Source organism: Anomaloglossus baeobatrachus, chromosome 5 (genome assembly GCF_048569485.1).
Source record: "Anomaloglossus baeobatrachus isolate aAnoBae1 chromosome 5, aAnoBae1.hap1, whole genome shotgun sequence".
NCBI lineage: Eukaryota > Metazoa > Chordata > Amphibia > Anura > Aromobatidae > Anomaloglossus > Anomaloglossus baeobatrachus.
In genome coordinates, this window is record NC_134357.1 from 556,353,560 (window position 1) to 556,378,905 (window position 25,346).

A 25,346-nucleotide genomic window follows, 5' to 3' on the forward strand; every position below is an offset into this window, starting at 1 on the left:
CTTGTAAATTTAAGGAGGTTCTTGATGGTCCCATGCTTGGCTAACTTCTTAATAACATTGTGCACTATTGAAACTGGGATACCAAGGTCTTTAGAGATGGCCTTATACCCTTTGGAAATCTCGCGTTTGCTAATAATAGTAGTTCAGATGTTCTCAGACAGCTCCTTTGTCTTCACCAATGTAACAATGGAACAGGGCCTAACATGTTGCTTTTTAAAACTCTGACGTCATCATTTATTGGCTAATTCATGTCACATGGGCACCAACAATTTATCACAGGTGAGTCAAAATGTGTTTCCATACCAATTTAATGTAAAGGGTGCCGATAATAGTGTCACAGCAGCTTTAGGTTTTTTGATTTTTGAGTCCTATTGGTTTTTATTTTAAATTGTTGTTTATCATTTGCTCATTTGTACTTAACACAAGTGCTCTATACAAAAAAGTTTCAATTGATTAATTTTTTTCCAGGAGATATTTCACATTATGTACTTAAATTTCATGGCTGCCAATAACGATGAGCAGGACTGTATATATATGGTGTCTCCCGATGTGAATTTTTCTTATTGATCAACAAATTATAATTTTCAAGTAAAACATTTCTCACCTTCTAGATATGATAATGCCTTCTACCCTTGTGAGTTGAAAAATATGCCATTTGTGTGTAAAAGATTTCCGTCATTCTAAACTTGTCAAGGGTTTCTCCCCTGTGTGAATTCTTTGGTGTTTAGCAAGATTTAATTGAGCTGCAAAACATTTTCCACATTCTGAACATGAAAAAGGATTCTCCGCTGTGTGAGTTTTCTGATGTCTAACAAAATGTGATTTTTTTGAAAAAGATTTCCCGCATTCTGAACATGAAAAGGATTTCTCCTCTGTGTGAATTATTTTGTGTTTAGCAAAACTTGAATGATCTACAAAACATTGCCCACATTCTGAACATGTAAAAGGCTTCTCCCCTGTGTGAATTCTCTGATGTCTAGCAAGACTTGATTTACATACAAAACATCTCTCACATTCTGAACATGAAAAAGGCTTCTCCCCTGTGTGAGTTCTCTGGAACATAACAGACTCTGAAGAAAATATTTTCTCCCCTGTGTGAATTCTTTTGTGTTTAGCAAAACCTGATTAATTTGCAAAACATTTCCCACATTCTGAACATGAATATGGCTTCACCCCTGTGTGAGTTCTCTGATGTTTAACAAGACATGATTTACTTGAAGAAGATTTCCCGCATTCGGAACATGAAAAGGGTTTCTCCCCTGTGTGAATTCTTTCATGTTTAGCAAGACTTGAATGATCTGCAAAACATTGCCCACATTCTGAACATGAAAAAGGCTTCTCCCCTGTGTGAATTCTCTGATGTATAACAAGACTTGATTTACCTACAAAACATCTCCCACATTCTGAACATGAAAAAGGCTTCTCTCCTGTGTGAGTTCTCCGGTGTTTAACAAGATGTGATTTTTGTTTAAAACATTTCCCACATTCAGAACATGAATATGGCTTCTCCCCTGTGTGAATTCTCTGATGTGTAACAAAATGTGATTTATGTGCAAAACATATCCCACATTCTGAACATGAAAACGGCTTCTCTCCTGTGTGAGTTCTCTGATGTATAACAAGATGTGATTTTTTGTTAAAACATTTACCACATTCTGAACATGAAAATGGCTTCTCCCCTGTGTGAGTTCTCTGGAACATATCAGACTCTGAAGAAAATCTTTTCTCCCCTGTGTGAATTTTTTTAGGAATCTTTCCATATTCTGATGTTGAAATCGGCTTCTTTGCTGTAAGAGCACTTTGATTTTTAATGCCTCTTTTCTGACTTTTATTTTTCTTAATAGTCTGTGATAAATCAGAAGATTGGACTTGTTTAAAAGAATCAGATGATAGATCTTTGCTGTGAAGGGATGATGGTATCTCTGGAATAGAGGCATTCACTTCAGTTATATCTTGTGTGATATCAAGGTCATCTAATTTAAAAATTGAAGATGTCAGTTGTGCCGCTAATCTCCTGGTATAGTTATCTGCCAAGAATAACAATTAGTTTTAATAACATACACAAATTTAAGGATATAACATATAAGATCACTTCTAATGTTGTTACCGGCATCCCTGCATACTTACCTTCCCGGCCGTCCAACGATGTCTTCCATGGCCCCAGTCTATGCTGCCATCTTTCATGAATTGCACATGCTATGCAGGTCTCCTTCAAGTGTGCTTAAGGCATACATGCACCTAATCTTAAAGGGCCAGCGTACCTTAACCTGAAAGTGCCTCTCAAATTATGGCACTAGGTATTTAATGCATCCTCCCCCTATGGGAGGTGCCTAGGCAACATGGTCTATCCTTAGAGAAGTATTGCTAGTTCAGTTCCTGTTCCATTTGCTGAGTCTTATGCTGTGTGTGAGAACATGTGCCTGTATCTTAGTATCCGCTATGCTCGGGAAACCTGATGCATCTATCTATACCAGCAGTCCCTACCATACCTGCTGCACATACAGTTAGGTCCAGAAATATTTGGACAGTGACACAATTTTCGCGAGTTGGGCTCTGCATGCCACCACATTGGATTTGAAATGAAACCTCTACAACAGAATTCAAGTGCAGATTGTAACGTTTAATTTGAAGGTTTGAACAAAAATATCTGATAGAAATTGTAGGAATTGTCCACATTTCTTTACAAACACTTCACATTTTAGGAGGTCAAAAGTAATTGGACAAATAAACCAAACCCAAACAAAATATTTTTATTTTCAATATTTTGTTGCGAATCCTTTGGAGGCAATCACTGCCTTAAGTCTGGAACCCATGGACATCACCAAACGCTGGGTTTCCTCCTTCTTAATGCTTTGCCAGGCCTTTACAGCCGCAGCCTTCAGGTCTTGCTTGTTTATGGGTCTTTCCGTCTTAAGTCTGGATTTGAGCAAGTGAAATGCATGCTCAATTGGGTTAAGATCTGGTGATTGACTTGGCCATTGCTGAATGTTCCACTTTTTTGCACTCATGAACTCCTGGGCAGCTTTGGCTGTATATCCCGGTACACTTCAGAATTCATCCGGCTACTCTTGTCTGCTGTTATGTCATCAATAAACACAAGTGACCCAGTGCCATTGAAAGCCATGCATGCCCATGCCATCACGTTGCCTCCACCATGTTTTACAGAGGATGTGGTGTGCCTTGGATCATGTGCCGTTCCCTTTCTTCTCCAAACTTTTTTCTTCCCATCATTCTGGTACAGGTTGATCTTTGTCTCATCTGTCCATAGAATACTTTTCCAGAACTCAGCTGGCTTCATGAGGTGTTTTTCAGCAAATTTAACTCTGGCCTGTCTATTTTTGGAATTGATGAATGGTTTGCATCTAGATGTGAACCCTTTGTATTTACTTTCATGGAGTCTTCTCTTTACTGTTGACTTAGAGACAGATACACCTACTTCACTGAGAGTGTTCTGGACTTCAATTGATGTTGTGAACGGGTTCTTCTTCACCAAAGAAAGTATGCGGCGATCATCCACCACTGTTGTCATCCGTGGACGCCCAGGCCTTTTTGAGTTCCCAAGCTCACCAGTCAATTCCTTTTTTCTCAGAATGTACCCGACTGTTGATTTTGCTACTCCAAGCATGTCTGCTATCTCTCTGATGGATTTTTTCTTTTTTTTCAGCCTCAGGATGTTCTGCTTCACCTCAATTGAGAGTTCCTTAGACTGAATGTTGTCTGGTCACAGCAACAGCTTCCAAATGCAAAACCACACACCTGTAATCAATTCCAGACCTTTTAACTACTTCATTGATTACAGGTTAACGAGGGAGACACCTTCAGAGTTAATTGCAGCCCTTAGAGTCCCTTGTCCAATTACTTTTGGTCCCTTGAAAAAGAGGAGGCTATGCATTACAGAGCTATGATTCCTAAACCCTTTCTCCGATTTGGATGTGAAAACACTCATATTGCAGCTGGGAGTGTGCACTTTCAGCCCATATTATATATATAATTGTATTTCTGAACATGTTATTGTAAACAGCTAAAATAACAAAACTTGTGTCACTGTCCAAATATTTCTGGCCCTGACTGTATCTATCTATACCAGTTATGTCAGGCATATCTGTTGCACCTGTCATATCAGCTGTATCTGTTGCACCTGCTTACGCACCCGACCACATCAGCGACTGTCAGTATCCAATCCCTGACCCATGGGGTGAGCTGTTGCAGTACCAGGACTCCCTGGAGTAGCCCTTGGCTTGGCATCTAACTTTCAGCATAAGCCTATCCTCATCATCAAAGGCTCTAGGTGAAGCCAAGGTAGCTGCTTAGTTATGTTCTCCCTGGTTGAGACAAAACTGTGGAACAGTGGGCCCACTCCCACCTGCAAGTGTAACAGCTTGCCTAGGCCACAGATCCCACTGGCTCCAGAGTTTCTCATCTCACAGCAAGAGATTGCCCATCAATGGGAACAACAAGACTTAATCCTGATCTACTTGCAGTCAGTGGACACCTGCTTGCAAGCTTTCACACCGATCCTGTCCCAGCTGTAGTCGCCACCTCGGCAGCAAATCCAGCTCAAAGCTTCAGTCCTCATCTGTCTGCTCCTCTGCAGTCTGACGGCGACCCCAAGCAATGAAGGGAGATTCAGAAACCAGTGCTCTCTGTACTTTGAACTTGTATTCATTTTGGACTGGTCCAAAGTGGCCTTTATGGTGTCAACATAAACGGCGAGTCCCTTGCTTAAATCAATCCATTTTAATAGAAAATTGAAACTGTCGTCATGGATCTGAAAACCTTCCAGTGGGAATTCTGCAAGATAATCGAAGAACCAGGTCGAGTTTCCTCAGCAGCATTTTCACTCCTTAGAGAGTGCCATGGAGTTCTCACCATAGGCCACTATGCCATTCATTTTCACACCTTGTCTACCAAACTAGGCTGAAATAATGAGGCGTTGGTGGCTTCATTCTGGGAGGTTCTGTCAGGCAGAAGCTAGGACGAACTGGCCGGCCGTAATGTACCCTCTTTCCTGGACGACTTGGTATCTCTGGCTATCTGCATTGATCTCAGGTTCCAAGAATACTTCAGAGAGGTGAACTGTGCCGCCCCCGCATCAGCAACCGGGCTGCTCTGATCCGGGGTGGCTTGAGGGGTCTCCGGACCCAGGGGTTGTGCGGCTCCTCGAACGAAGAGGGTTATTTACAGGGGGGTGTGTTAGAGTTTGTGACGCCACCTGTGGTTCGTGGTAATTTGGGAGTACCACCGCTGCAGTTGGGAGTACCCGGAGGCGATGTATTGGGGTAGCCAGGTGTTAGGACCCTCCATGGGTAGGAGGGTAGCCCTGGGACTCGGTGATGGTGTTGGGGGGTGCCGTGGTGAGGGCAGGAGCCACTTTTGTACTCACTCAGTCGACAAATCTGACACCGACAACCAGGCAAACCAAAGTTCTGGACACCGCTGTCGCTGAGGGGAGCTAGTTTGGGTCCTGGCCCCGTTGGTGTTGCCTAGTGATCCGTGACCTGCCTCCTGGCACTATGTTACTTCTCTGTTGGTCCCGGTAGTGTGGAACTAGCCGGGTCCCGCTCCCCAGTATCACTAACTGTGGGAGTTTGATCTCAGGGTTCACGCTTGGGATTTTCTGGACCATTTTGGTGGAAAGTCCTATCCCCCTCGTTGTACTTGTACCCCGATTTTGGAGCGGGTGAAGAGCGGATCTTGAAGGCTCCGTTCTCGTCGGGTAAATTGTCAGGTTGCCTGAAGCTACTCCCTGACTTAGGGTCCACGTACCCAGTCGTGCCCTGGTCCCAGCCCGGTGATGGTGCAAGGCCGCCGACTGTCCTCCTCGACAGGTCCGTGCCCCTTGCCACGATCCCCTGTGACCTGGGGTCCAGCTCCTACTAGGTCCAGACCACCGTCTGTCACCTAGTTTCTCCAAGGAGCCCAGCTCCTGTCCTCCTCTCTCAAACTCCAAACTCTCACTGCCCTGCTCCTGACCTCCCCTTCACCAATCCCCCAAGTGGGCGGCCCTATCCATTCAAGCCGTCCACTGGTGTGTCTGGTGCAGAGTGTACCTAGGACTTGATTGACTGCTGTTGGCAACACTATTCAGTTGGGGACCCACAACCACGGAGGAGGTGGATATTGCACAATACCCTGTGACAACCTGATAGGTCAGGGCATCACATTCCCCCTTGGTTAAATGTAGCTTGTCCTCGAGCTACAGGACATCAGAGATTTATTTTTTTTTAAAAACTGGAAAGGTAGAAAAAGAAACATTTTTATTTTTACAACATATGTCCCTCATTAGGGAGGCTGGACACTTAAACGTTACTTAATTTATGAGTTCATCAGGTCAACGATGAAACGCTACCGGATTCAGTAGTAACGGAGACTCAACCTGCTCCGTTGCAGCCTCTTCCTGCAACAGTCCAGTTCCATTGTCTCGGATCCCATTAACCCGCCACTCAAACAACCTGACCCGCTGCATACCTATTGGGGTCCGTGACCAGGTTAAGGTCCCGGGTGTTGCAAAAGACGACTCTGGTGGGCACAGGAGGTGCAACTATTTACAAGAACACAAGTTTGTGTTGGTTACATCCAGTCCCGTAACCGTGGTCGATGTTTACTATATATATATATTGGTGCATAATTAAACGATGTCCATGCACCGGGGTACACATTATAACAAATCTTCTCGACAATCAGGTATCCTTTCTCTTTTTATTCAACCCTGTTGATTAGACTTTACCTTTTACATGCTACGTGAAAAATAATAAACTGCGAAAAACAATAACCGAAAACACAGATACATGTACTACACATCACATTTTTACTGGTACCATCAGCATGCTTCAATACACTCTAAACTACCGGGTCCCGTAGCCATGCTTCTTTGCAACTACGTACTACCAACGCCGGCATGAATTTTTCCTCCATCATTACATGCTTGGTCACCTCCAGGGCATACCAGCCCCGCTCTCCACAATGCCGGGTGTAGGTGACCATGTCTTCCGGCTGCAGATTTCGTTCGGGGTGTCCCCTGGAAAGGTGCTGTGCCACGTCCCGTTGTGACACGAACACCCCAGCTGTGAGTCCTGCCTCTCGGATGAACCCCCGCCCTTGCACGGAGTCAAATCGATCCACTAGACCACGGCACCGTGGCCCTCTAACTCGTGAAGCAGCGCTCCTCACTTGCTCCTTTTCTTCTTGGTTGCAGGTGGAAAGGCCCCATCGTCGCCGGTCTCGTGTTATCTCCATCTGTTACTTCTGGTGGTGTCGTTCCCAGTAGGGGGTGTCAGTGTCCGGCCTCGGCTCCCTAGCTGGCTCTGGCTTTAGGTGTACTTCTGCGGCCCCAACAGCCGTTGGGATGCCGCACGGTGGTGGAACCGGCAGCTCTTTAGGCTCCACCTCCGGGTAGATGTACCGATCGCTCTGCAGCCGGGGTTGCAGGGTCCGGGCACTCCACCTCTAAGGACGGGCCCGGTGATGCGGCCGGGTCTGGTCTGGCTGGTGCCAAGATGACCGCTGTCGTGACAGGGTCGAGGGACGGAACCGGGGGTTCTGCAGTTGTGGCTTCATATACAGGGGCTGAAAGTTCCGCTGCCATAGTGGGGGTAGGCAGCGTGGCGTCCGCCGAGGACAGTGTTAGTTGCGGTGGAATTCTCACCGGGAGCGGGGACGGTCCAGGTTCCTGAGCCGCAATGGCCAGATTGGGGCAATCAGTAGGGACTGGGTAACCGCTTACCCTCTCTTTACGTGGGATCTCAATCTCACGGGCTCGCACCGCCATCGCCAGGCTCCTCATCTCTTCCCTCTAGTGGTTTAATATAAACAGGAACTGCATCCGCATCCTCCTGCACAGCTGCTCCGTCTCCTGCTCAATTCAGGTCGCAGTCCCAGGAACAGCACATTCCGGTGACCAGTCTCGCGCAGCCGCCATCTTTCCTCTGCGGGGTCTAGGAACATTATGGCAGAGTCATGGCATCCCTGCTTCTTTTCCACTGCTGCTACATGCAGTCACGCCCCCTCGGTTTTCACTTAGCATTCTCTCTCTGGTGTGACCCTCTGGGAACTACCGGTTCCGGGCTGACTCAACACGAAGGGCGGGGCTTCGGCTTTGCACGCTTTCAGGGAAGAAGACGGCATTTTGATACCAAAAGATGTCGGAAGATGGTAGAAAACGGGGCTTTTGACTCGCGGTTTCGTTCTTCAAGGCGCACGTCACCCAGGTAATTGGGTCATGCTCGGATCCTGTTCATGACACCAAGTTAATTCGAGGGTGTCAGCAGCCGGGCTGCTCGGATCCGGATCTGTCGTGGCTCGAGGGGTCTCCGGATCCAGGGGTCGTGCGGCTCCTCGAACGAAGGGGGTTATTTACAGGGGGGTGTTAAGAGTTCATGACGCCACCCGTGGTTTGTGGTAATTTGGGAGTACCACCGCTGCAGTTGGGAGTATCCGGGGGCGATGGAGTGGGGCAGCCAGGTGTTAGGACACTCCACGGGTAGGGGGGATGCCCCGGGACTCGGTGATGGTGTTGGGTGGTGCCGTGGGAAGCGCAGGGGCAACTTTTGTACTCACTCAGTCCACAAATTGGGCACTGACAACGAGGTAAACCAAAGTTCTGGACACCGCTGCCACAAATCATTGGTAAAAGGTGACAAGAGCATTGGCAACTAATCTGGCCGCCATCCCCTTACTAACCATCAACACTAGAAGTAGCCGAAGGGTGAACTAACATCCTGTGCACCGTGAACCCAGCCGGAGAACTAGCTATCCTAAAGGAAGGAAAGATGAATAACTCTCTGCCTCAGAAAATAGACAAGAATAGCAAGCCCCCCACATTCAAAGACTGCGGTGATATAGGAAAAACACAATACACAGATAGATGACATGATTAGCAAAAGGTGAGGCCCCCACTGACTAAAATAGGAAAGGACAGGAAAGGGGCTGATGGTGGCCAGAGAAAAACCCTACAAAAATCCAAATTCCTGATAGTACAAAAAGGCCCTCAGGTGCTCTTGTCATACCAATGAACAGAAAACAAGAATCATAACAAATTCAACAAGCCACAAGCACGTGGACCCAAAGGAGCTATCAGACCAGGATTTAAATAAGCAGAGAGTTAGCAAAGGAAACGCCCATTGCACAACACACCTGGTCCAAGTCCAAACCATTCCTGGCCACCAGAGGGAGCCTCCCAGCAGCCAAAACATAACTAACATTCACAACAGTACCTTCCCCTTGAGGAGGGGTCACCGAACACTCACCAACGCCACCGGGTCGCTCGGGATGAGCATGATGGAAGGCGTGAACCAACCTGTCCGCATGAATGTCAGAAGCCACAACCCAAGAGTTATCCTCCTGCCCATAACCCTTCCATTTCACAAGGTACTGAAGCTGACGCCTACTGCGACGGGAATCCAGAATCTTTTCAACTCATACTCCAGATCCCCTTGTACCAAAACAGGGTCAGGAGGCGCTGCTACAAAATCCTACAAAAATCCAAATTCCTGATAGTACAAAAAGGCCCTCAGATCGCACGATCTGAACTCCGTCCTATACCAGGTGCTCTTGTCATACCAATGAACAGAAAACAAGAATCATAAATTCAACAAGCCACAAACACATGGACCCAAAGGAGCTATACTCCAAACAGAACTGCAGGGAGTTCCCCAGCCAAGCAACTGAGGGGGGAAATCCCTGCATGCAAATAAACTGAAAACAACCACAGCAAATGACAAACCCAGATAAGAGCAAAAGAACCAAACAATAAATAAAGAGCAAGCACTTATCTGGGGTAGAAGTGGTGTGGAGCAGAATGAAGCAGGCTGGTGATACAAAGAACAATTGACATCCGGCACAGCCTGCTATTAGACCAGGATTTAAATAAGCAGAGAGTTAGTAAAGGAAAGGCCCATTGCACAACACATCTGGTCCAAGTCCAAACCATTCCTGGCCACCAGAGGGAGCATCCCAGCAGCCAAAACATAACTAAGATTCACAACACCTATCCCCCTCGTTGCGCTAGTACCCAGATTTTGGAGTGGGTGGAGAGTGGATCTTGAAGGCTCCGTTCTCGTCGGGTAAATTGTCAGGTTGCCTGAAGCTACTCCCTAACCTAGGTTCCACATACCCCGTCGTACCCTGGTCCCAGCCCGGTGATGGTGCAAGGCCGCCAGCTGTCCTCCTCCACAGGTCCGTTCTCCTTGCCACGATCCCCTGCGACCGGGGGTCCAGCTCCTACTAGGCCCAGACCACCGTCTGTCACCTAGTTTCTCTAAGGAGTCCAGCTCCTGTCCTCCTCTCTCAAACTCCAAACTCTCACTGCCCTGCTCCTGACACTCCTGACCTCCCCTTCACCAACTCTCCAAGTGGGCGGCCCTATTCCACTCAGGCCGTCCACTGGTGTGTCTGGTGGATGTGGTGCAGAGTGTACCTAGGACTTGATTGACTGCTGTTGGCAACACCATTCAGTTGGGGACCCACAACCAAGGAGGAGGTGGATATTGCACAGAAGGGCAGATTGCACAATACCCTGTGATAACCTGATAGAAGTCAGGGCCAACGATCACGGTTCTGTGACGCCCTGGCCTAACTTCCAGAGACCCATCATGTTGTGATCTGCGGTTCCTACTGCTTCCTCTAAGTACATGGAGGTAGATCGTGTTAACCTGGCAAAGCCTCGTCTGGTGAACCATCGCAACAGTCACATACGTTTCTGTCCTTTGAAGCTTGAAACTTCCAAGCCTAGGGTCCGTCGGAGAGGCTAACCTAGGTGAGAGCAAGTCCCCTCTGTCCGTTATCATATCTGTTTCCGTATCCTGTGGCAGCACTTGATTCACTGATTTGGCCTATCTGGACTCTGGTTCTGCCGGGAACTTCATACAACAGCCCACTGTAGATAAGTAACAGATTCCAATCCAATGACTTCAAGCTACCATAGCAGTTTCATCCATTAATGGAAAATATCTGTCGGAGGCTATCCTGTTCGTCACTGAGCAAGTTGAACTCTGGGTGGGAATGCTGCACTCAAGAAAGATTGCAGTCTATAAATCTGCAGGGCCGTCGCACCCACTGCTACTGGGTCTGCTGTGGCTTCAGAATAACGAGTCTGTCTTGGACTGGAGATCTGGAGATGTGCTCAGATGGGGTCAGTCCTGTCAAGAAAAATGTCTCATTCCAGTCTGTCTTGCCTGACGACCAGTGATGCCCTCAAATCTTGTGGGTCTGCCATCAGCATGCTGGGCTTATGCTGACATCTTTGACAAGAAGGAGGTTGAGACTCTACCTCCATGCAGGCCATATGATTGCAATATCAACATACTTCCTGGTTTCGCACCTCCCAGTGACCATATCTACCCTCTTACTCAGGTGGAAACCCAAGCCATGCCAGAGTAAATCAAGGCCGAAGGAGGTATTACTGCGCTGCCCTTGACGGGAAAAATACATCCTAACACAGGCAGCGCAGTAATATCTCCTTCTGCTCCTCCAGTCTACATTTGATATCTCAGAGCACTGCTGCAGCCTGGTTCATTGAGTTTGCTTTTGGGTGTTATGACTCTCTCACAACCTTAACACGTGAGCGTGCTTAACTTATTTCTACCCTGGTTTTGTTGAAGGATAAGACCCTATTGCGCCTTTTGTTTTCCAGTTTTTTTTCTCTTCAGAGAAAATCAAGGAGAATCTGGCAACGGAATTTATCCAGATGTCCTCCTTATTGGCCGGAGCTAGGTTTTTCTATGTAAAGAAAAAGGATGGTTCCCTGCACCCCTGTATAGATTATAGAGCTCTCAACCAAATCAAGGTAAAGAATAAGCATCTGCTGCTGCTTATGCCGGAATTGTTCGACTGTCTCCAAGGTTCCAGAATCTTTTCCAAGCTCAACCTCTGTGGTGCATACAACCTTGTCCGTATATGGTTAGGAGACAAAGGGAAGACTGCGTTTAATAACCATGACGACAGCCACTATTGGGTAATGCAATTCGGGCTCAGCAATGCTCCAGCGGTTTTCCAAGAATTTGTGAACCATATCTTCTGACATCTGCTCTACCCCTGCGCAGTGGTATATCTGGATGACATTATTGTATTCTCTCCCATTCTGACAACGCACAGGAGGAATGTTGGCCAGGTTATGCATAGCCTGAGGGAGGATCTATTATATGCCAAATTTGAGAAGTACTTTTTTGAATGCACTTCATTTTTCTTTCTGTGCTACATAATCTCAGACACCAGTTTTAAAATGAATCTGGAAAAGGTGTCAGCGGTTCTGAAGTGTGGCTTTGTCCTGACAGAGTGAACGTGATTCAGCGGTTCCTGGGTTTCACCAATCATTACTGCCAATTAATTCTGCAATTCTTGCCCCAGATTCTTCTTAACACAGCCCTGATTCGCAAGGAGGTGAATCCTAAGATGTGGAATTCTGAAGGGGAGAGTGCATTTTTCGCCCTCATGTAGGTATTCTCATTGGCTCCGACACTGCATAGGCCGGAGATTAACAGACAGTTCTTCTTGAAAAAGGATGCTTTGTCCTCCAGGGAAAAGGATGCTTTGATCCTCATGCAGAAGTTAGCTTCAGTTAAGAGGTTAACCTGCTTCTTCTTCAAGACCTTCTCTGCTCCTCAGCACAACTAGTCAATTAACGACCAAGAACTGTTGGCGATCAAGATAGCTGTAGAGGTGTGTCGATACTGTCACGTTTGATAGACAACCCTGTGTTGTCCGGCTGCAGAAGTTCGCTGTGTTTTGCAGCGCAAGTTGCTCTTTGATATTTCATTCTTTCTTCCCTGATGTGAATTGAGTTCTCTGTCAGGGTTAACCCTTTCCATTTTAGGACCCTGTGAACATCTTGGCAATTCAGCTGCAAATCCTAATCCTGACATCCTGTGTCCATATACTGTATACAAGAGCATCTAAATAATTGGAATATCAAAGTTAATTTATTTCAGTAATTTAATACAAAAAGGGAAAAGCATATATTATATAGAGTCATTAGAGTGATCTATTTCAAGTGTTTATTTCTGTTAACTTCTTCAAGACACATGACGTACTGGGTATGTCATGGATCGTGTCAGGTTAATCCCTGCTGGCTGCCACGGGCAGTCGGCAGCGATCGCTGCACATATCAGCTGATTTGAACAGCTGACATGTGCGGCTATCAGACACAAGTGGGTCCAGGACTCTTAACCCCTTGCATCATTCTGTCAAAATGTGACAGTGAGATGAAACAGCGCGCCGCAGTAAGCACTTACCCGGCGCCATCGGAAGTCACGTGATGTGATCACGTGGATCCGATGGTTGACATGGTAGCACAGGGTCATGTGATGACTCCTGTCGCTATCATGAGTCAGTTCCTCTTACAGTCGGCAGACTGCCGTGTTAGAGGAGAGCTGCTTTTCTGCAGATCAGAGTAATGCTGCTCTGATCTACAGAATTGAATGAGAGATCAGACTGCTGATCCTTATAGTTAGACCTCTAGGGGGACTAGTAAAATAGAAGTTTAAAAAAAAATAATAAAAAAAATAAAAGTTCAAATGACCCCCATTGAAAATTAAAGGGTAAAAAAATATAAACACATTTGGTATCGCCGCATTCAGAAATGCCCGATCTATCAAAATATAAAATCAATTAATCTGTTGGGTAAACGGCGTAGCAGCAAAAAAACAAACGCCAAAATTAAGTTTTTTGGTTGCCACAAATTTTGCGCAAGATGCGATAGTAGGCGATCAAAATGTAGCACCTGTGCAAAAATGGTACTGTTAAAAACATCAGCTCGAGACGCAAAAAATAAGCCGTCACTGAGCCATAGATCCTAAACAATGAAAACGCTACGGATCACTAAATATGGCACAAAAAGTGCACCATTTTTTTGGACAAACTTGTGAATTTTTTTTAACCCCTTAGATAAAAGTAAACCTATACATGTTTGGTGTCTACGAACTCATACTGACCTTGAGGCATCACACCTACACATCAGTTTTACTATGTAGTGAACACAGTGAATAAAATATGCCAAAGCAATCAGGCAGTCGCACTTTTTTTGCAATTTTTTCGCACTTGGAATTTTTTTTAACATTTTCCAGTACACTATATGGTAAAACTAATGGTTTCATTTAAAATTACAACTGGTCCCGCAAAAAAGAGCCCTTATATGGCAAAATTGTTGGAAGAAAAAGGTTTGGCTCTTGGAAGAAGGGGAGGAAAAAAACAAAAATGGAAAAATCGCCCGAGGGTGAAGGGGTTAATGTTCTTGATTATGGCTTACAGCCAATAAAACCCAAAAGTCTTTATCTCAAAAAATTATAATTACCACAAAACACCTGCAAAGGCTTCCTCAGTGTTTAAAATGGTCACTAAAGGGGGCTTTACACGCTACGATATCGTTAATGTTTTATCGTCGGGGTCACGTCGTTAGTGACACACATCTGGCGTCATTAACGATATCGCAGCATGTGACACTTATGTGCGACCTAAAACGATCTCAAAAGCGGCCAAAATCGTTTGCCACGGAGAAGTCGTCCTAAAACAAAAAATCGTTTACCTCTCATTAGCGATGTTGTTCCTTGTTCCTGCGGCAGCACACATCGCTGTGTGTGACACCGCAGGAGCGAGGAACATCTACTTACCTGCCTCCACCGCCAATGCGGAAGGAAGGAGGTGGGCAGAATGTTACGTCCTGCTCATCTCCGCCCCTCCGCTTCTATTGGACTCCTGCCGTGTGACGTCGCTGTGACGTCGAACAACCAGCCCCCTTAGAAAGGAGGCGGATCGCCGCCCAGAGCGACATCGCAGGGCAGGTAAGCCGTGTGAAAGGGGAGCGCAATTTTGTGCGTGACGGGCAGCGATATGCCCGTGTCGCACAAACGATGGGGGCGGGTACACACAATAGCGATATCGGTACCGATATCGCTACCGTGTAAAGCCCACTTTAGTCTAGTTCAGTAGGCTACACAATCATGGGCAAGACTTCTGACTTGACAGATGTCCAGAAGGCAGTTATTGACACACTCCACAAGGAGGGTAAGCCACGAGAGGTAGTTGCTAAAGAAGCTGGCTGTTCACAGAGTGCTGTATCCAATAAACATTAATGAAACGTTGAGTGGAAGGAAGAAGTGTGGTAGAAAAAAGGTGCACAAGCAACCGTTATAACCGCAGCCTTGATAGGATTTTTAAGAAAAGGCAGTTCAAAAATTTCGGGGGATTCACAAGGAGTGGACTACTGCTGGAGTCCATTCTTCAATAGCCACCACACACAGACATATCCAGGACATGGGCTACAAGAATCGCATTCCTCGTGTCATGCCACTCATGACCAACAGTCTTACCTGGAACAAGGAGAAAAAGAACTGGACTGTTGCTCAGTGGTCCAAGGTAATGTTTTCAGATGAAAGTAAATTTGCATTTCATTCGGAAATCAAGGTCCCAGAGTCTGGAGGAAGAGTGGAGAGGCCACAATCCAAGCTGCTTGAGTTCTAGTGTCCAGATAGCAAAAATTAGTATAAGAAAAATCTTTATTTAACAATAAAAAATGTAGAAGAAAAAGAGGGGGTGTAGTAACAGGGAGGATACACAAGATGGCATACCAGAGCAGCTGAGAGCAGAGAAGTGTGCAACGTTATGGAGAAGCCACAAAGCAACCTTGTTAAGAAGTAAAGGGGAAGCCAGCATGTATTATTGAATTATATTCAGGCAGAGTCCCAAGACAAAATGATACAAAGGGCATCAAATGGTGGCAATCAAGTATTAGCGATAAGCACACATACTCACAGCTGGAATGGCGCCAAGTCCCATCTGACGCCCCCCTCCCTGACAAAGGCTGACGCTGAAACGCGCGTCGGATGGGACTTGGCGCCATTCCAACTGTGAGTATGTGTGCTTACTTCTTAACAAGGTTGCTTTGTGGCTTCTCCATAACGTTGCACACTTCTCTGCTCTCAGCTGCTCTGGTATGCCATCTTGTGTATCCTCCCTGTTACTACACCCCCTCTTTTTCTTCTACATTTTTTATTGTTAAATAAAGATTTTTCTTATACTAATTTTTGCTATCTGATCTTTTTGTGAGTTGGTTTGTGTGTTGACATAGATCAAAATATCCATTATATTTATGAATAAGTGGGTGGTGGTATTTTTTCCTTATGTTAGGAGACCACCTTACTATATTTAATTCCCATAATATTCATATCTTACCAAGGCTGATTTTTGGTGTTTTGAGTTCTAGTGTGAAGTTTCAACAATCAGTGATGGTTTGGGGAGCCATGTTATCTGCTGGTGTAGCTCCACTGTGTTTTCTCAAGACCAAAGTCAGCACAGCCGTCTACCAGGAAATTTTAAAGCACCTCATGCTTCCCTCTGCCAACAAGTTTTTAGAGATGGAAACTTAATTTTCCTTTAGGACTTGGCACCTGTCTACACTGCCAAGAGTACCAATACCTGTTTTACTAAACACAATATCACTGTGTTTGATTGGCCAGCAAATTTGCCTGACCTCAACTCCATAAAAAATCTATGGGGAATTATTAAGAGGAAGATAAAAGAGACACCAGACCCAACAATGCAGACGAGTGAAGGCTGCTATCAAAGCAACTTGGGCTTCCATAACACCTTAGCAGTGCCACAGGCTGATCGTCTCCATGCCACATCACATTGATTCAGTAATTCATGCAAAAGAAGACACAGCCAAATATTGAGTGCATTTACTGTACATACTTTTCATTAGGCCAAAATTTCTGAGTTTAAAATCATTTTTTCAGTTTGTTTTATACAATATTCTAATTTTCTGAGCTAATCACTTTTGAGTTTTCATTGGCTGTAAAGGCCGCTTTACACGCTGCGATATCAGTACCGATATCGCTACCGTGGGTACCTGCCCTCATCTGTTGTGCGACATGGGCAAATCGCTGCCCGTGCCGCACAACAATCGCCCAGACCCGTCACACGTACTTACCTGCCCGGCGACGTCGCTGTGACCGGCGAACCGCCTCCTTTCTAAGGGGGCGGTTCGTTCAGCGTCACAGCGACGTCACAGCTGCGTCACTGAACCGCCGCCAAATAGAAGCGGAGGGGCGGAGATGAGCGGGACCTAACATCCCGCCCACCTCCTTCCATCCGCATAGCGGCCGGGAGGCAGGTAAGGAGAACTTCCTCGTTCCTGCGGTGTCACACGGAGTGATGTGTGCTGCCGCAGGAACAACTTCGTTACTGCTGCAGTAACGATATTTGAGAATGGACCCCCATGTCATCGATGAGCGATTTTGCACGTTTTTGCGACGATGCAAAATCGCTCATAGGTGTCACACGCAACAGCATCTGACTTCAAAAAAATTGACCTACCTACAGTTGGCTGAGAGGCTGAATCCGCGTCGAGCCTGATGCTTGCTGTTCTTCACTCATTTTGACTTTACATTGCCAGCTGGTCAAAAAGAATGTCAAGGTGGATGCACTATCCATGTCTTTTATGTCAGCCAACCAGGAAGAAGAGCCTTAACACATTATTGAGCCCTTGAAGATGCTCACAGTAGGTCCAGTCAGCATGTCTCGGGTACAATACAGAAAACCGTTTGTGACGGAGGCAGACAGAAAGCGTGTCTTGCAGTGGGGTCACTCCTTTAAGCTGGCCGGTCACTCTAGTTAGAAGATGATAACTGCTTATCTCGCAGCACTACTGGTGGACAATGCTGTGTAAAAGATGTCGTAGAATTTGTTTCAGCCTGTCCCTTGTGTGCGCGTAATAAGACCCCTAAAAAGCTTCCAGCTGGGCGACTACTACCTCTACTTCTTTGCAACACATATCAATGACCTGCCGGTGTCCTTTGGTTGCTTCATCATCTGGGTAGTAGTAGACAGGTTCTCTAAAAGGGCCTACTTCACTCCGTTGTCCGGTCTTCCTTTTGCTTCTGTGCTCGCTGAGCACTTCATCCAACACATCTTCTGCCTGCACAGCCTTATTGTCCACATTATGTCCGATAGAAGAGTCTAATTCACATCTCAGTTCTGATAAATTTCCTGTGGGACTTTGTCAATGAACACCATAGTGATTTGGTAAAGATTCTACCATGCGCACAGCTCTCCTATAATAATCATGTGAGTCCTTCATTAACTCTCCATTCCTCATCATATATGGACAGCAGCCCAAAAATACTGTCCCTGTGGTTAACTCCGGCAACCCTGCCTCCGATGTTCTTGTCAAGGGGTTCTCCAAGTATAGGTGAAGACCAAGGCCTTTCAGAAGAATTCCTCCAACGGGATGAAAAGGCATGCAGAAAAAAGATGCCTGTATCCTCCTTCATTTTGTTCTAGAGTCAAGTTGTAGCTCTCTTCTAGATATGTCCGCTACAAGATGCCTTCCTTCAAGTTGGGTTCCCGCTTTATTGGTCCTTCCGAGGTGCTTCAAAAGATCAACACTTGTCCTATAAGCTGAAGCTTTTTGGTTTCTTGCGAAACCCCCAACTCCTTTCATGTGTCCTTCCTCAAGCCTGTCATCCTGAGCCTCTACTTCAGAAATCCCGGTACCTTGCTTTCACCAGTAAGTGTGGAAGACATCTTTGAGGCAAAAGGCTTCCTTCCCATGAAAAAAGTGAAAGGTAAAACTCTCTTTTTGGTTGATTGTATGGGGTTTGGTCCCAAGCAGAGGTCATGGGAGCCCAAGGAGAACATTAATGTAACATTGTAAGGCTGTTACTGGCATTCCTACACGGTCCTGACCCTTTCCCCAGCGGAGACGCTGGCACACTTACCCTCCTGGCTGCCCAGCAATGACTTCAGTTTCCTCAGTCCCTGCCATCGTCTCCCAGGGCCTGCACATGACATGCAGGTCTCCTGGGAGCATGCTTACGGCATTGGCACACCTATTCTTAAAGAGCCAGCGTCCCATAACCCGGAAGTGCCTCTCAGCCTACAGCTGAGAGGCACTAGGTATTTAAGGCATTCTCCCCTTAAGGAAGGTGCCTGGTGGGCAGATTCCCGGAGGCCGCAGTGCTCAGGCAGACGCTCCTCTTGTCGGCTACTGGCCCTTTAAATCGCCATATACGTTGCAAGCGGCCGGCGGTAGCTATTTGCGCGCTGCGCAGTGACACAGGGCTTCGGCCAGCAGTGGGGGGGGGGACTTCCTTCCTTCCCTCTGGCTCCTGCACGCTGTCCTATCGGATTGTAGTTAGAAGCAGAGTGATGGGGAGGGGCCTGCACGGCACCGAGGAGGCTGCATAGTGCCATGTGTTCAGCCTCTCACCCTCCCGTCCTGCGCACTCAGGCCTCTGAGATGTTCAGCTCTAACACCGCTAAGGAGAGAGGAAACGATGAAGCCAGCGCTGATTGGCCACACATTAACCACTCAGTCTCCGGCTGTTTTCTACTGTAACCCTTGATCTGAGTTGCTGTATCCATCTTACATGAGGAGGGAGCGTCAGTCAGGAACTTGTGCTACAGCTGATGATACAGATGGCAACTAAACAGCAGATACTTATATCTGAGCTAAGTGTGTTTATATCTAATATATACCACCATATATCTCATGTATTAGTGACTTCAATGTTCAGTGTATGTGTGCCGTATATGTCCAGTGAGTGAGTGCTGTATACAGGGAGTGAGTGCTGTGTACGGCATCTGTGAGTGCTGTGTACAGTATGCAGTATGTCCAGTGGATGTGTACTGTATATGGCCAGTGTGTGTCGTGTGTGGAATACAATATAACCAGTATGTCAAGGCTGTGTGTGGTATACGGTCAGTGTGTGGGTACAATGTGCGGTTTACAGCCAGTGTGTCAATTTTGTCTGCTGTATACTGCCAGTGTGTCGGGGCTGTGTGCTGTATACGACCAGTGTGTCAGAGCTGTGTGCGGTATACGGCCAGTGTGTCAGAGCTGTGTGCTGTATACAGCCAGCGTGTCAGAGCTGTATGTGATATACGGCCAGTGTGTCATGGCTGTGTGAGGTATACGGCCACTGTGTCATGGCTCTGTGCGGTATACGGCCACTGTGTCATGGCTGTGTGCGGTATACGGCCACTGTGTCATGGCTGTGTGCGGTATACGGCCACTGTGTCATGGCTGTGTGCGGTATACGGCCACTGTGTCATGGCTGTGTGCGGTATACGGCCACTGTGTCATGGCTGTGTGCGGTATACGGCCACTGTGTCATGGCTGTGTGCGGTATACGGCCACTGTGTCATGGCTGTGTGCGGTATACGGCCACTGTGTCATGGCTGTGTGCGGTATACGGCCACTGTGTCATGGCTGTGTGCGGTATACGGCCACTGTGTCATGGCTGTGTGCGGTATACGGCCACTGTGTCATGGCTGTGTGCGGTATACGGCCACTGCGTCATGGCTGTGCGCGGTATACGGCCACTGCGTCATGGCTGTGTGCGGTATACGGCCACTGCGTCATGGCTGTGTGCGGTATACGGCCACTGCGTCATGGCTGTGTGCGGTATACGGCCACTGTGTCATGGCTGTGTGCGGTATACGGCCACTGTGTCATGGCTGTGTGCGGTATACGGCCACTGTGTCATGGCTGTGTGCGGTATACGGCCACTGTGTCATGGCTGTGTGCGGTATATGGCCAGTGTGTGAGGACTGTGTGTGTATGTACAGTGTCTCCTATGTGATGTATATGATTTACCAATCTTAATTTCACAAAGTTGACTGCGCTCTAGACCGAGACAAACCTGGAAAAGCAGTTGTGAGAAGCGACATGATCAATATCACAGAACATCACAGCTGCACTAGAGAAGCTGCTCCAGCCACTACAGTAGGGGGGAGCTAAATTATTGTTTCACCAAATTATATATATATTAGGGTAATTTTAAAGTTGAACATTTTGTGCAGCCCTTGAAGGTTGGTAGAAATTTCCAAATGGCCCCCAGCAGAAAAAAAGATTCCCCACCCCTGACTTAAAGTGACAGATGTCAGATTGGAGAAATTGGCCCTGAGAGCAGAAAACTGGCTGCAGTGGAAAGCCATGAAATAAGAGCGGCTTTGGTACTAACTACTATAGAGAAAACTGTGATTATAGACAATAACACATCTAGTAAATGATCGCCCTCCATCCTGACGGTCCTCACCGTCAGTGATTTAGTAACTAGAGGTGACACATCGGGAGTAATTAGAGTATGCGGCTCGGTGGCTCTCGGCAATCCAAACTATTGTAGGGGGCCAATATTTTCTGTCAGACGAGTTTCCTGACGAAATATTAGATATTTATTTTCTGCCTCTCGGACTCAACAATGGACGGCTCCAGTACAAGTTCTTATATAATGGACATTTGTAGAGAACATTTCTTTCAGGCTCTTGAAAATAAAAATAACAGAACTTTATGTGTTATTACTTTCCTTTTTTTATTCTAAATAAATCTTGGATATCATGTGGGTGGGCTGCCCGGCCCCCATGCACCCACTGTGGGATAATTCTAACCTCCCTCACAGGCTACAGTTACCCTGTTCCGAACTTTGGATATAAACGCCCCTATCAGCACATTCAGCAGAAGGGAGAGAAGGAAGATCCATCAATAAGATGCCGAGATTCTAGGAAGATGGATTCATTGCGCTCAGTGGGAGAAACAATAAGAATCTTGTAGTTATGATACCTTTTAACAGTGAACAAAAATAAAATAAATGATGTTACAAAGCAAGCTTTCCAGACTACTTAGGTCTCTTCATCAACTACAAGATTATTATTTGTTTCTCCCACTGAGAACAATCAATCTTTATCCAACTGGCGAACACGGCACCAAACTAAGGCGGGGTTTGCACACTACGACATCGCAGGCCGATGCTGCGATGCCGAGTGTGATAGTCCCCGCCCCCGTCGCAGCAGCGATATGTGGTGATAGCTGGCGTAGCGAAAATTATCGCTACGCCAGCTTCACACACACACTCACCTGCCGTGCGACGTCCCTGTGGCCGGCGACCCGCCTCCTTGTTAAGGGGGCGGGTCGTGCGGCGTCATTGTGACGTCACACGGCAGGCGGCCAATCGGAGCGGAGGGGCGGAGATGAGCAGGATGTAAACATCCTGCCCACCTCCTTCCTTCCGCATATCCTACGGAAGCCGCAGTGAGGCCGGTAGGAGACGTTCCTCGCTCCTGCGACTTCACACACAGCGATGTGTGCTGCCGCAGGAGCGAGGAACAACATCGGACCATTGCGTCGGCGTAATTATGAATTACGCCGACGCTATACCGATGATACGATTACGACGCTTTTGCGCTCGTTAATCGTATCATCCAGCCTTTACACACTGCGATGTCGCATGCGATGCCGGAAGTGCGTCATTTTCAATTTGACCCCACCGACATCGCACCTGCGATGTCGCAGTGTGCAAAGTGCCCCTAAGGGTATGTGCGCACGTTGCTTTTTACCTGCTTTTTTGCTGCTTTTTCTTCTGCGCTGTTTAATGCCAAAACGGATGTGTTCTTCTATTCAAGCAAAGTCTATGGGAATTTGGGTTTCTTGTTCACACTATGTTGTTCAAAATGCTGCCTTTTTGTGGCAGAACTTTGGTCAAAAACTCAGCTTTTCAAAGAAGCAACATGTCAATTGTTTTTGCCATTTGGGTTTTGCACTGCAAAGCTGAGTTTTTGACCAAAGTTCTGCCACAAAAAGGCAGCATTTTGAACAACATAGTGTGAACAAGAAACCCAAATTCCCATAGACTTTGCTTGAATAGAAGAACACATCCATTTTGGCATTAAACAGCGCAGAAGAAAAAGCAGCAAAAAAGCAGGTAAAAAGCAGGTAAAAAGCAACGTGCGCACATACCCTAAGAATCTAGGACGTCACCAGCATCATTACCCTCCGCTTTCTCTTAGGGGTCCACCATACAGATTAGATTCTTCTTCCCATGATTTTCTAAGTTGTTGTGTACATTCTACGTACGCTGTCATTTGACTTTGCAGATTAGAGATCTGGGTAGCTAAGGGTTAACATCTTCTAATTTCAGGGGATAGGGTGGATCCTACCTGTAAGATCTGTCTGAAACAGATCTCACTCCAACAGAAGGGCGTCCAATGCCCAAAATAATGGGGGCAGTTTTGGGTGGAGGAGCATGTGGTGGTCTAGCAGCAGCATGGTGACCATTTGATATGGCCGGACTACAACCCTGATAAAGCAGCCACAGCCGGTGACTGAGAAGAATCTGTGACTTCTCTGCATTTAGTGGTCACTACTCACCTGGGCGGTTATCTGTAGGAATCTCCTTGTTACTCCGCTCATCACCCCTCACATATGTCTCTGTAGTATTAATATGGGGCAGATCTTCACCCTGAAATAAATATTCTAAAAGTCACAGACAGATGGAGAAGTCCCATCTATGATCAGCTCTAATCCTGCCATCTCCACCGCTCTCATTACACAAGTATAACACACATATAATACTGGAGGATAAAACAAGACTGAGCACAAGACCTTCACAGCCGTCTACACATCATAGGGAGATTTCATGGCCCCTTCTCTCCATCTACCTGATGATCCTGAGGAACATCGGGATCTTCTTGTTTACAGTCCTGTGGGAGAAAAGGACGGGGACATCTCTCTGGTGTTGTCCTCTTACTGGATAGACCTGGAGGAGACACATACAGGGACTGAATTCATTCCTTACATACAGATAATTATAGGCCGTGTGTATTTAGTCCTGTCTATTACCTGGTGATGTGAGGGGCTGGGGAACCGCCATCATGACGTCCTTGTACAGATCTTTGTGTCCTTCTAAATACTCCCACTCCTCCATGGAGAAATAGACGGTAACGTCCTGACACCTTATAGGAACCTGACACATACAATGATACCATCACCCCCGATCCCTCCATAGCGTTACTGTATAATGTCCCAGCATTCCCAGCAGTGTCACCTCTCCAGTCAGCAGCTCAATCATCTTGTAGGTGAGTTCTAGGATCTTCTGGTCATTGATGTCCTCATGTATCGGGGTGTGAGGTGGAGGCCCCGTGATTGGGCTCAGGGGTCTTCCCCATCCCTCAGACACAGGGGCCTGACAGCGCTCACTAGAGGTCTTCTTCACTACTGTGTAATCCTGGTTATGGAGAGACACAGTCAGAAATCTCACTCCAGACATTTCCAGAGTCCTCACCTCCCCAGTTCTGTCCATCTGTTATTCCAGACCTGAGCAAGGGGCGGCCTGCGGGCCACATCCGGCCCGCCTGCTCTCTGTGACCGGCACGCCCGTCTTCAGCCGGTGCAGTGGAGCCGGGCTGCAGCGTGCCGAGCAGGGAGAGATCCTGTGCAGGTCCGCCGCACAGTCAGTGCAGGCAGCGGAACGCAGGAGTCTTTCCTCTGTTCCCTGCCGGCACTAATTGTCAGTGACACACGCGCGCTCTGACGTTGTCAGTACTACGCTGCGTGTGTCATTTCAAAAGTTCCCGCCGGGCAGGAGAAGGAGCAGCACAGCAGACGGAATAATTCATCTTGCAGGACCTGCGATGATGTCACGCCCATTTGACTGTGTGGGAGGAGACACAGGATGCCGGGCAGAAAGCAAAGATACTGAATCCTGAAGGAGATGTGGACACATGATGACTGGTAATGAGAAAAGAGGGGACATGAGGGGGAGGGGGGCTGCAGGGTGAGTGGCATATGAGGGAAGATGGAGTTGCAGGGTGAGTGGCATATGAGGGAAGATGGAGTTGCAGGGTGAGTGGCATATGAGGGAAGATGGAGTTGCAGGGTGAGTGGCATATGAGGGAAGATGGAGTTGCAGGGTGAGTGGCATATGAGGGAAGATGGAGTTGCAGGGTGAGTGGTATTTGAGGGAAGATGGAGTTACAGGGTGAGTGCATATGAGGGAAAATGGAGTTGCAGGGTGAGTGGCATATGAGGGAAGATGGAGTTGCAGGGTGAGTGGCATATGAGGGAAGATGGAGTTGCAGGGTGAGTGGCATATGAGGGCTGCAGACTGACAGAAGGATGTGAAGGGGTGCAGAGTGTTTGAGAGGGGTAAGTTGGGGTACAGGCAGGGTGAGATATGTGGGCAGGGTGTGTGACATATGGGGGTGTAGTGTGTGTGATATGGGGGTGCAGGCTGTATGGGGAGCAGGGTGTGTGACATATGGGGGTGTAGTATATTACAGGTGTGCTATATGGAGGTGTATATAGTGGTGTAGTATATGGGGGTATAGTGATGTAGTATATTACAGGTGTGCTATATGGAGGTGTATATTACAGGTGTGCTCTATGGAGGTGTAGTATATTACAGGTGTGCTCTATGGAGGTGTAGTATATTACAGGTGTGCTATATAGGGGAGTAGTGATGTAGTATATTACAGGTGTGCTATATGGAGGTGTAGTATATTACAGGTGTACTATATGGAGGTGTATTATATTACAGGTGTACTATATGGAGGTGTAGTATATTACAGGTGTAGTATATAGG

The 25,346-nt window shown here is 47.0% G+C and overlaps 1 protein-coding gene across 1 annotated transcript; it reads right to left on the bottom strand.

Moving 5' to 3' along the window:
• Window positions 1-1,125: 1,125 nt before the first annotated feature.
• LOC142312996 (uncharacterized) lies at window positions 1,126-24,065 on the bottom strand. The gene is made up of 5 exons (XM_075351984.1): window positions 23,811-24,065; window positions 23,606-23,729; window positions 23,425-23,522; window positions 23,135-23,225; window positions 1,126-2,027 (listed from the first exon to the last, which is right to left on the bottom strand). Exons 1-5 carry the CDS (start codon window positions 24,063-24,065, stop codon window positions 1,126-1,128), a joined length of 1,470 nt encoding a protein of 489 aa, XP_075208099.1.
• Between the last annotated feature and the right edge of the window lie 1,281 nt (window positions 24,066-25,346).

What these genes read in the sequence shown, in the direction of transcription:
- LOC142312996 (XM_075351984.1), bottom strand. Translation starts at nt 24,065, where the DNA reads ATGGACAGAACTGGGGAGGTGAGGACTCTGGAAATGTCTGGAGTGAGA. An exon ending in CCAGCCCCTCACATCACCAG is followed by an intron (nt 23,523 to 23,605) that starts GTAATAGACAGG and finishes TGTCTCCTCCAG; the next exon opens with GTCTATCCAGTAAGAGGACA. An exon ending in ATGTTCCTCAGGATCATCAG is followed by an intron (nt 23,226 to 23,424) that starts GTAGATGGAGAG and finishes TATTTATTTCAG; the next exon opens with GGTGAAGATCTGCCCCATAT.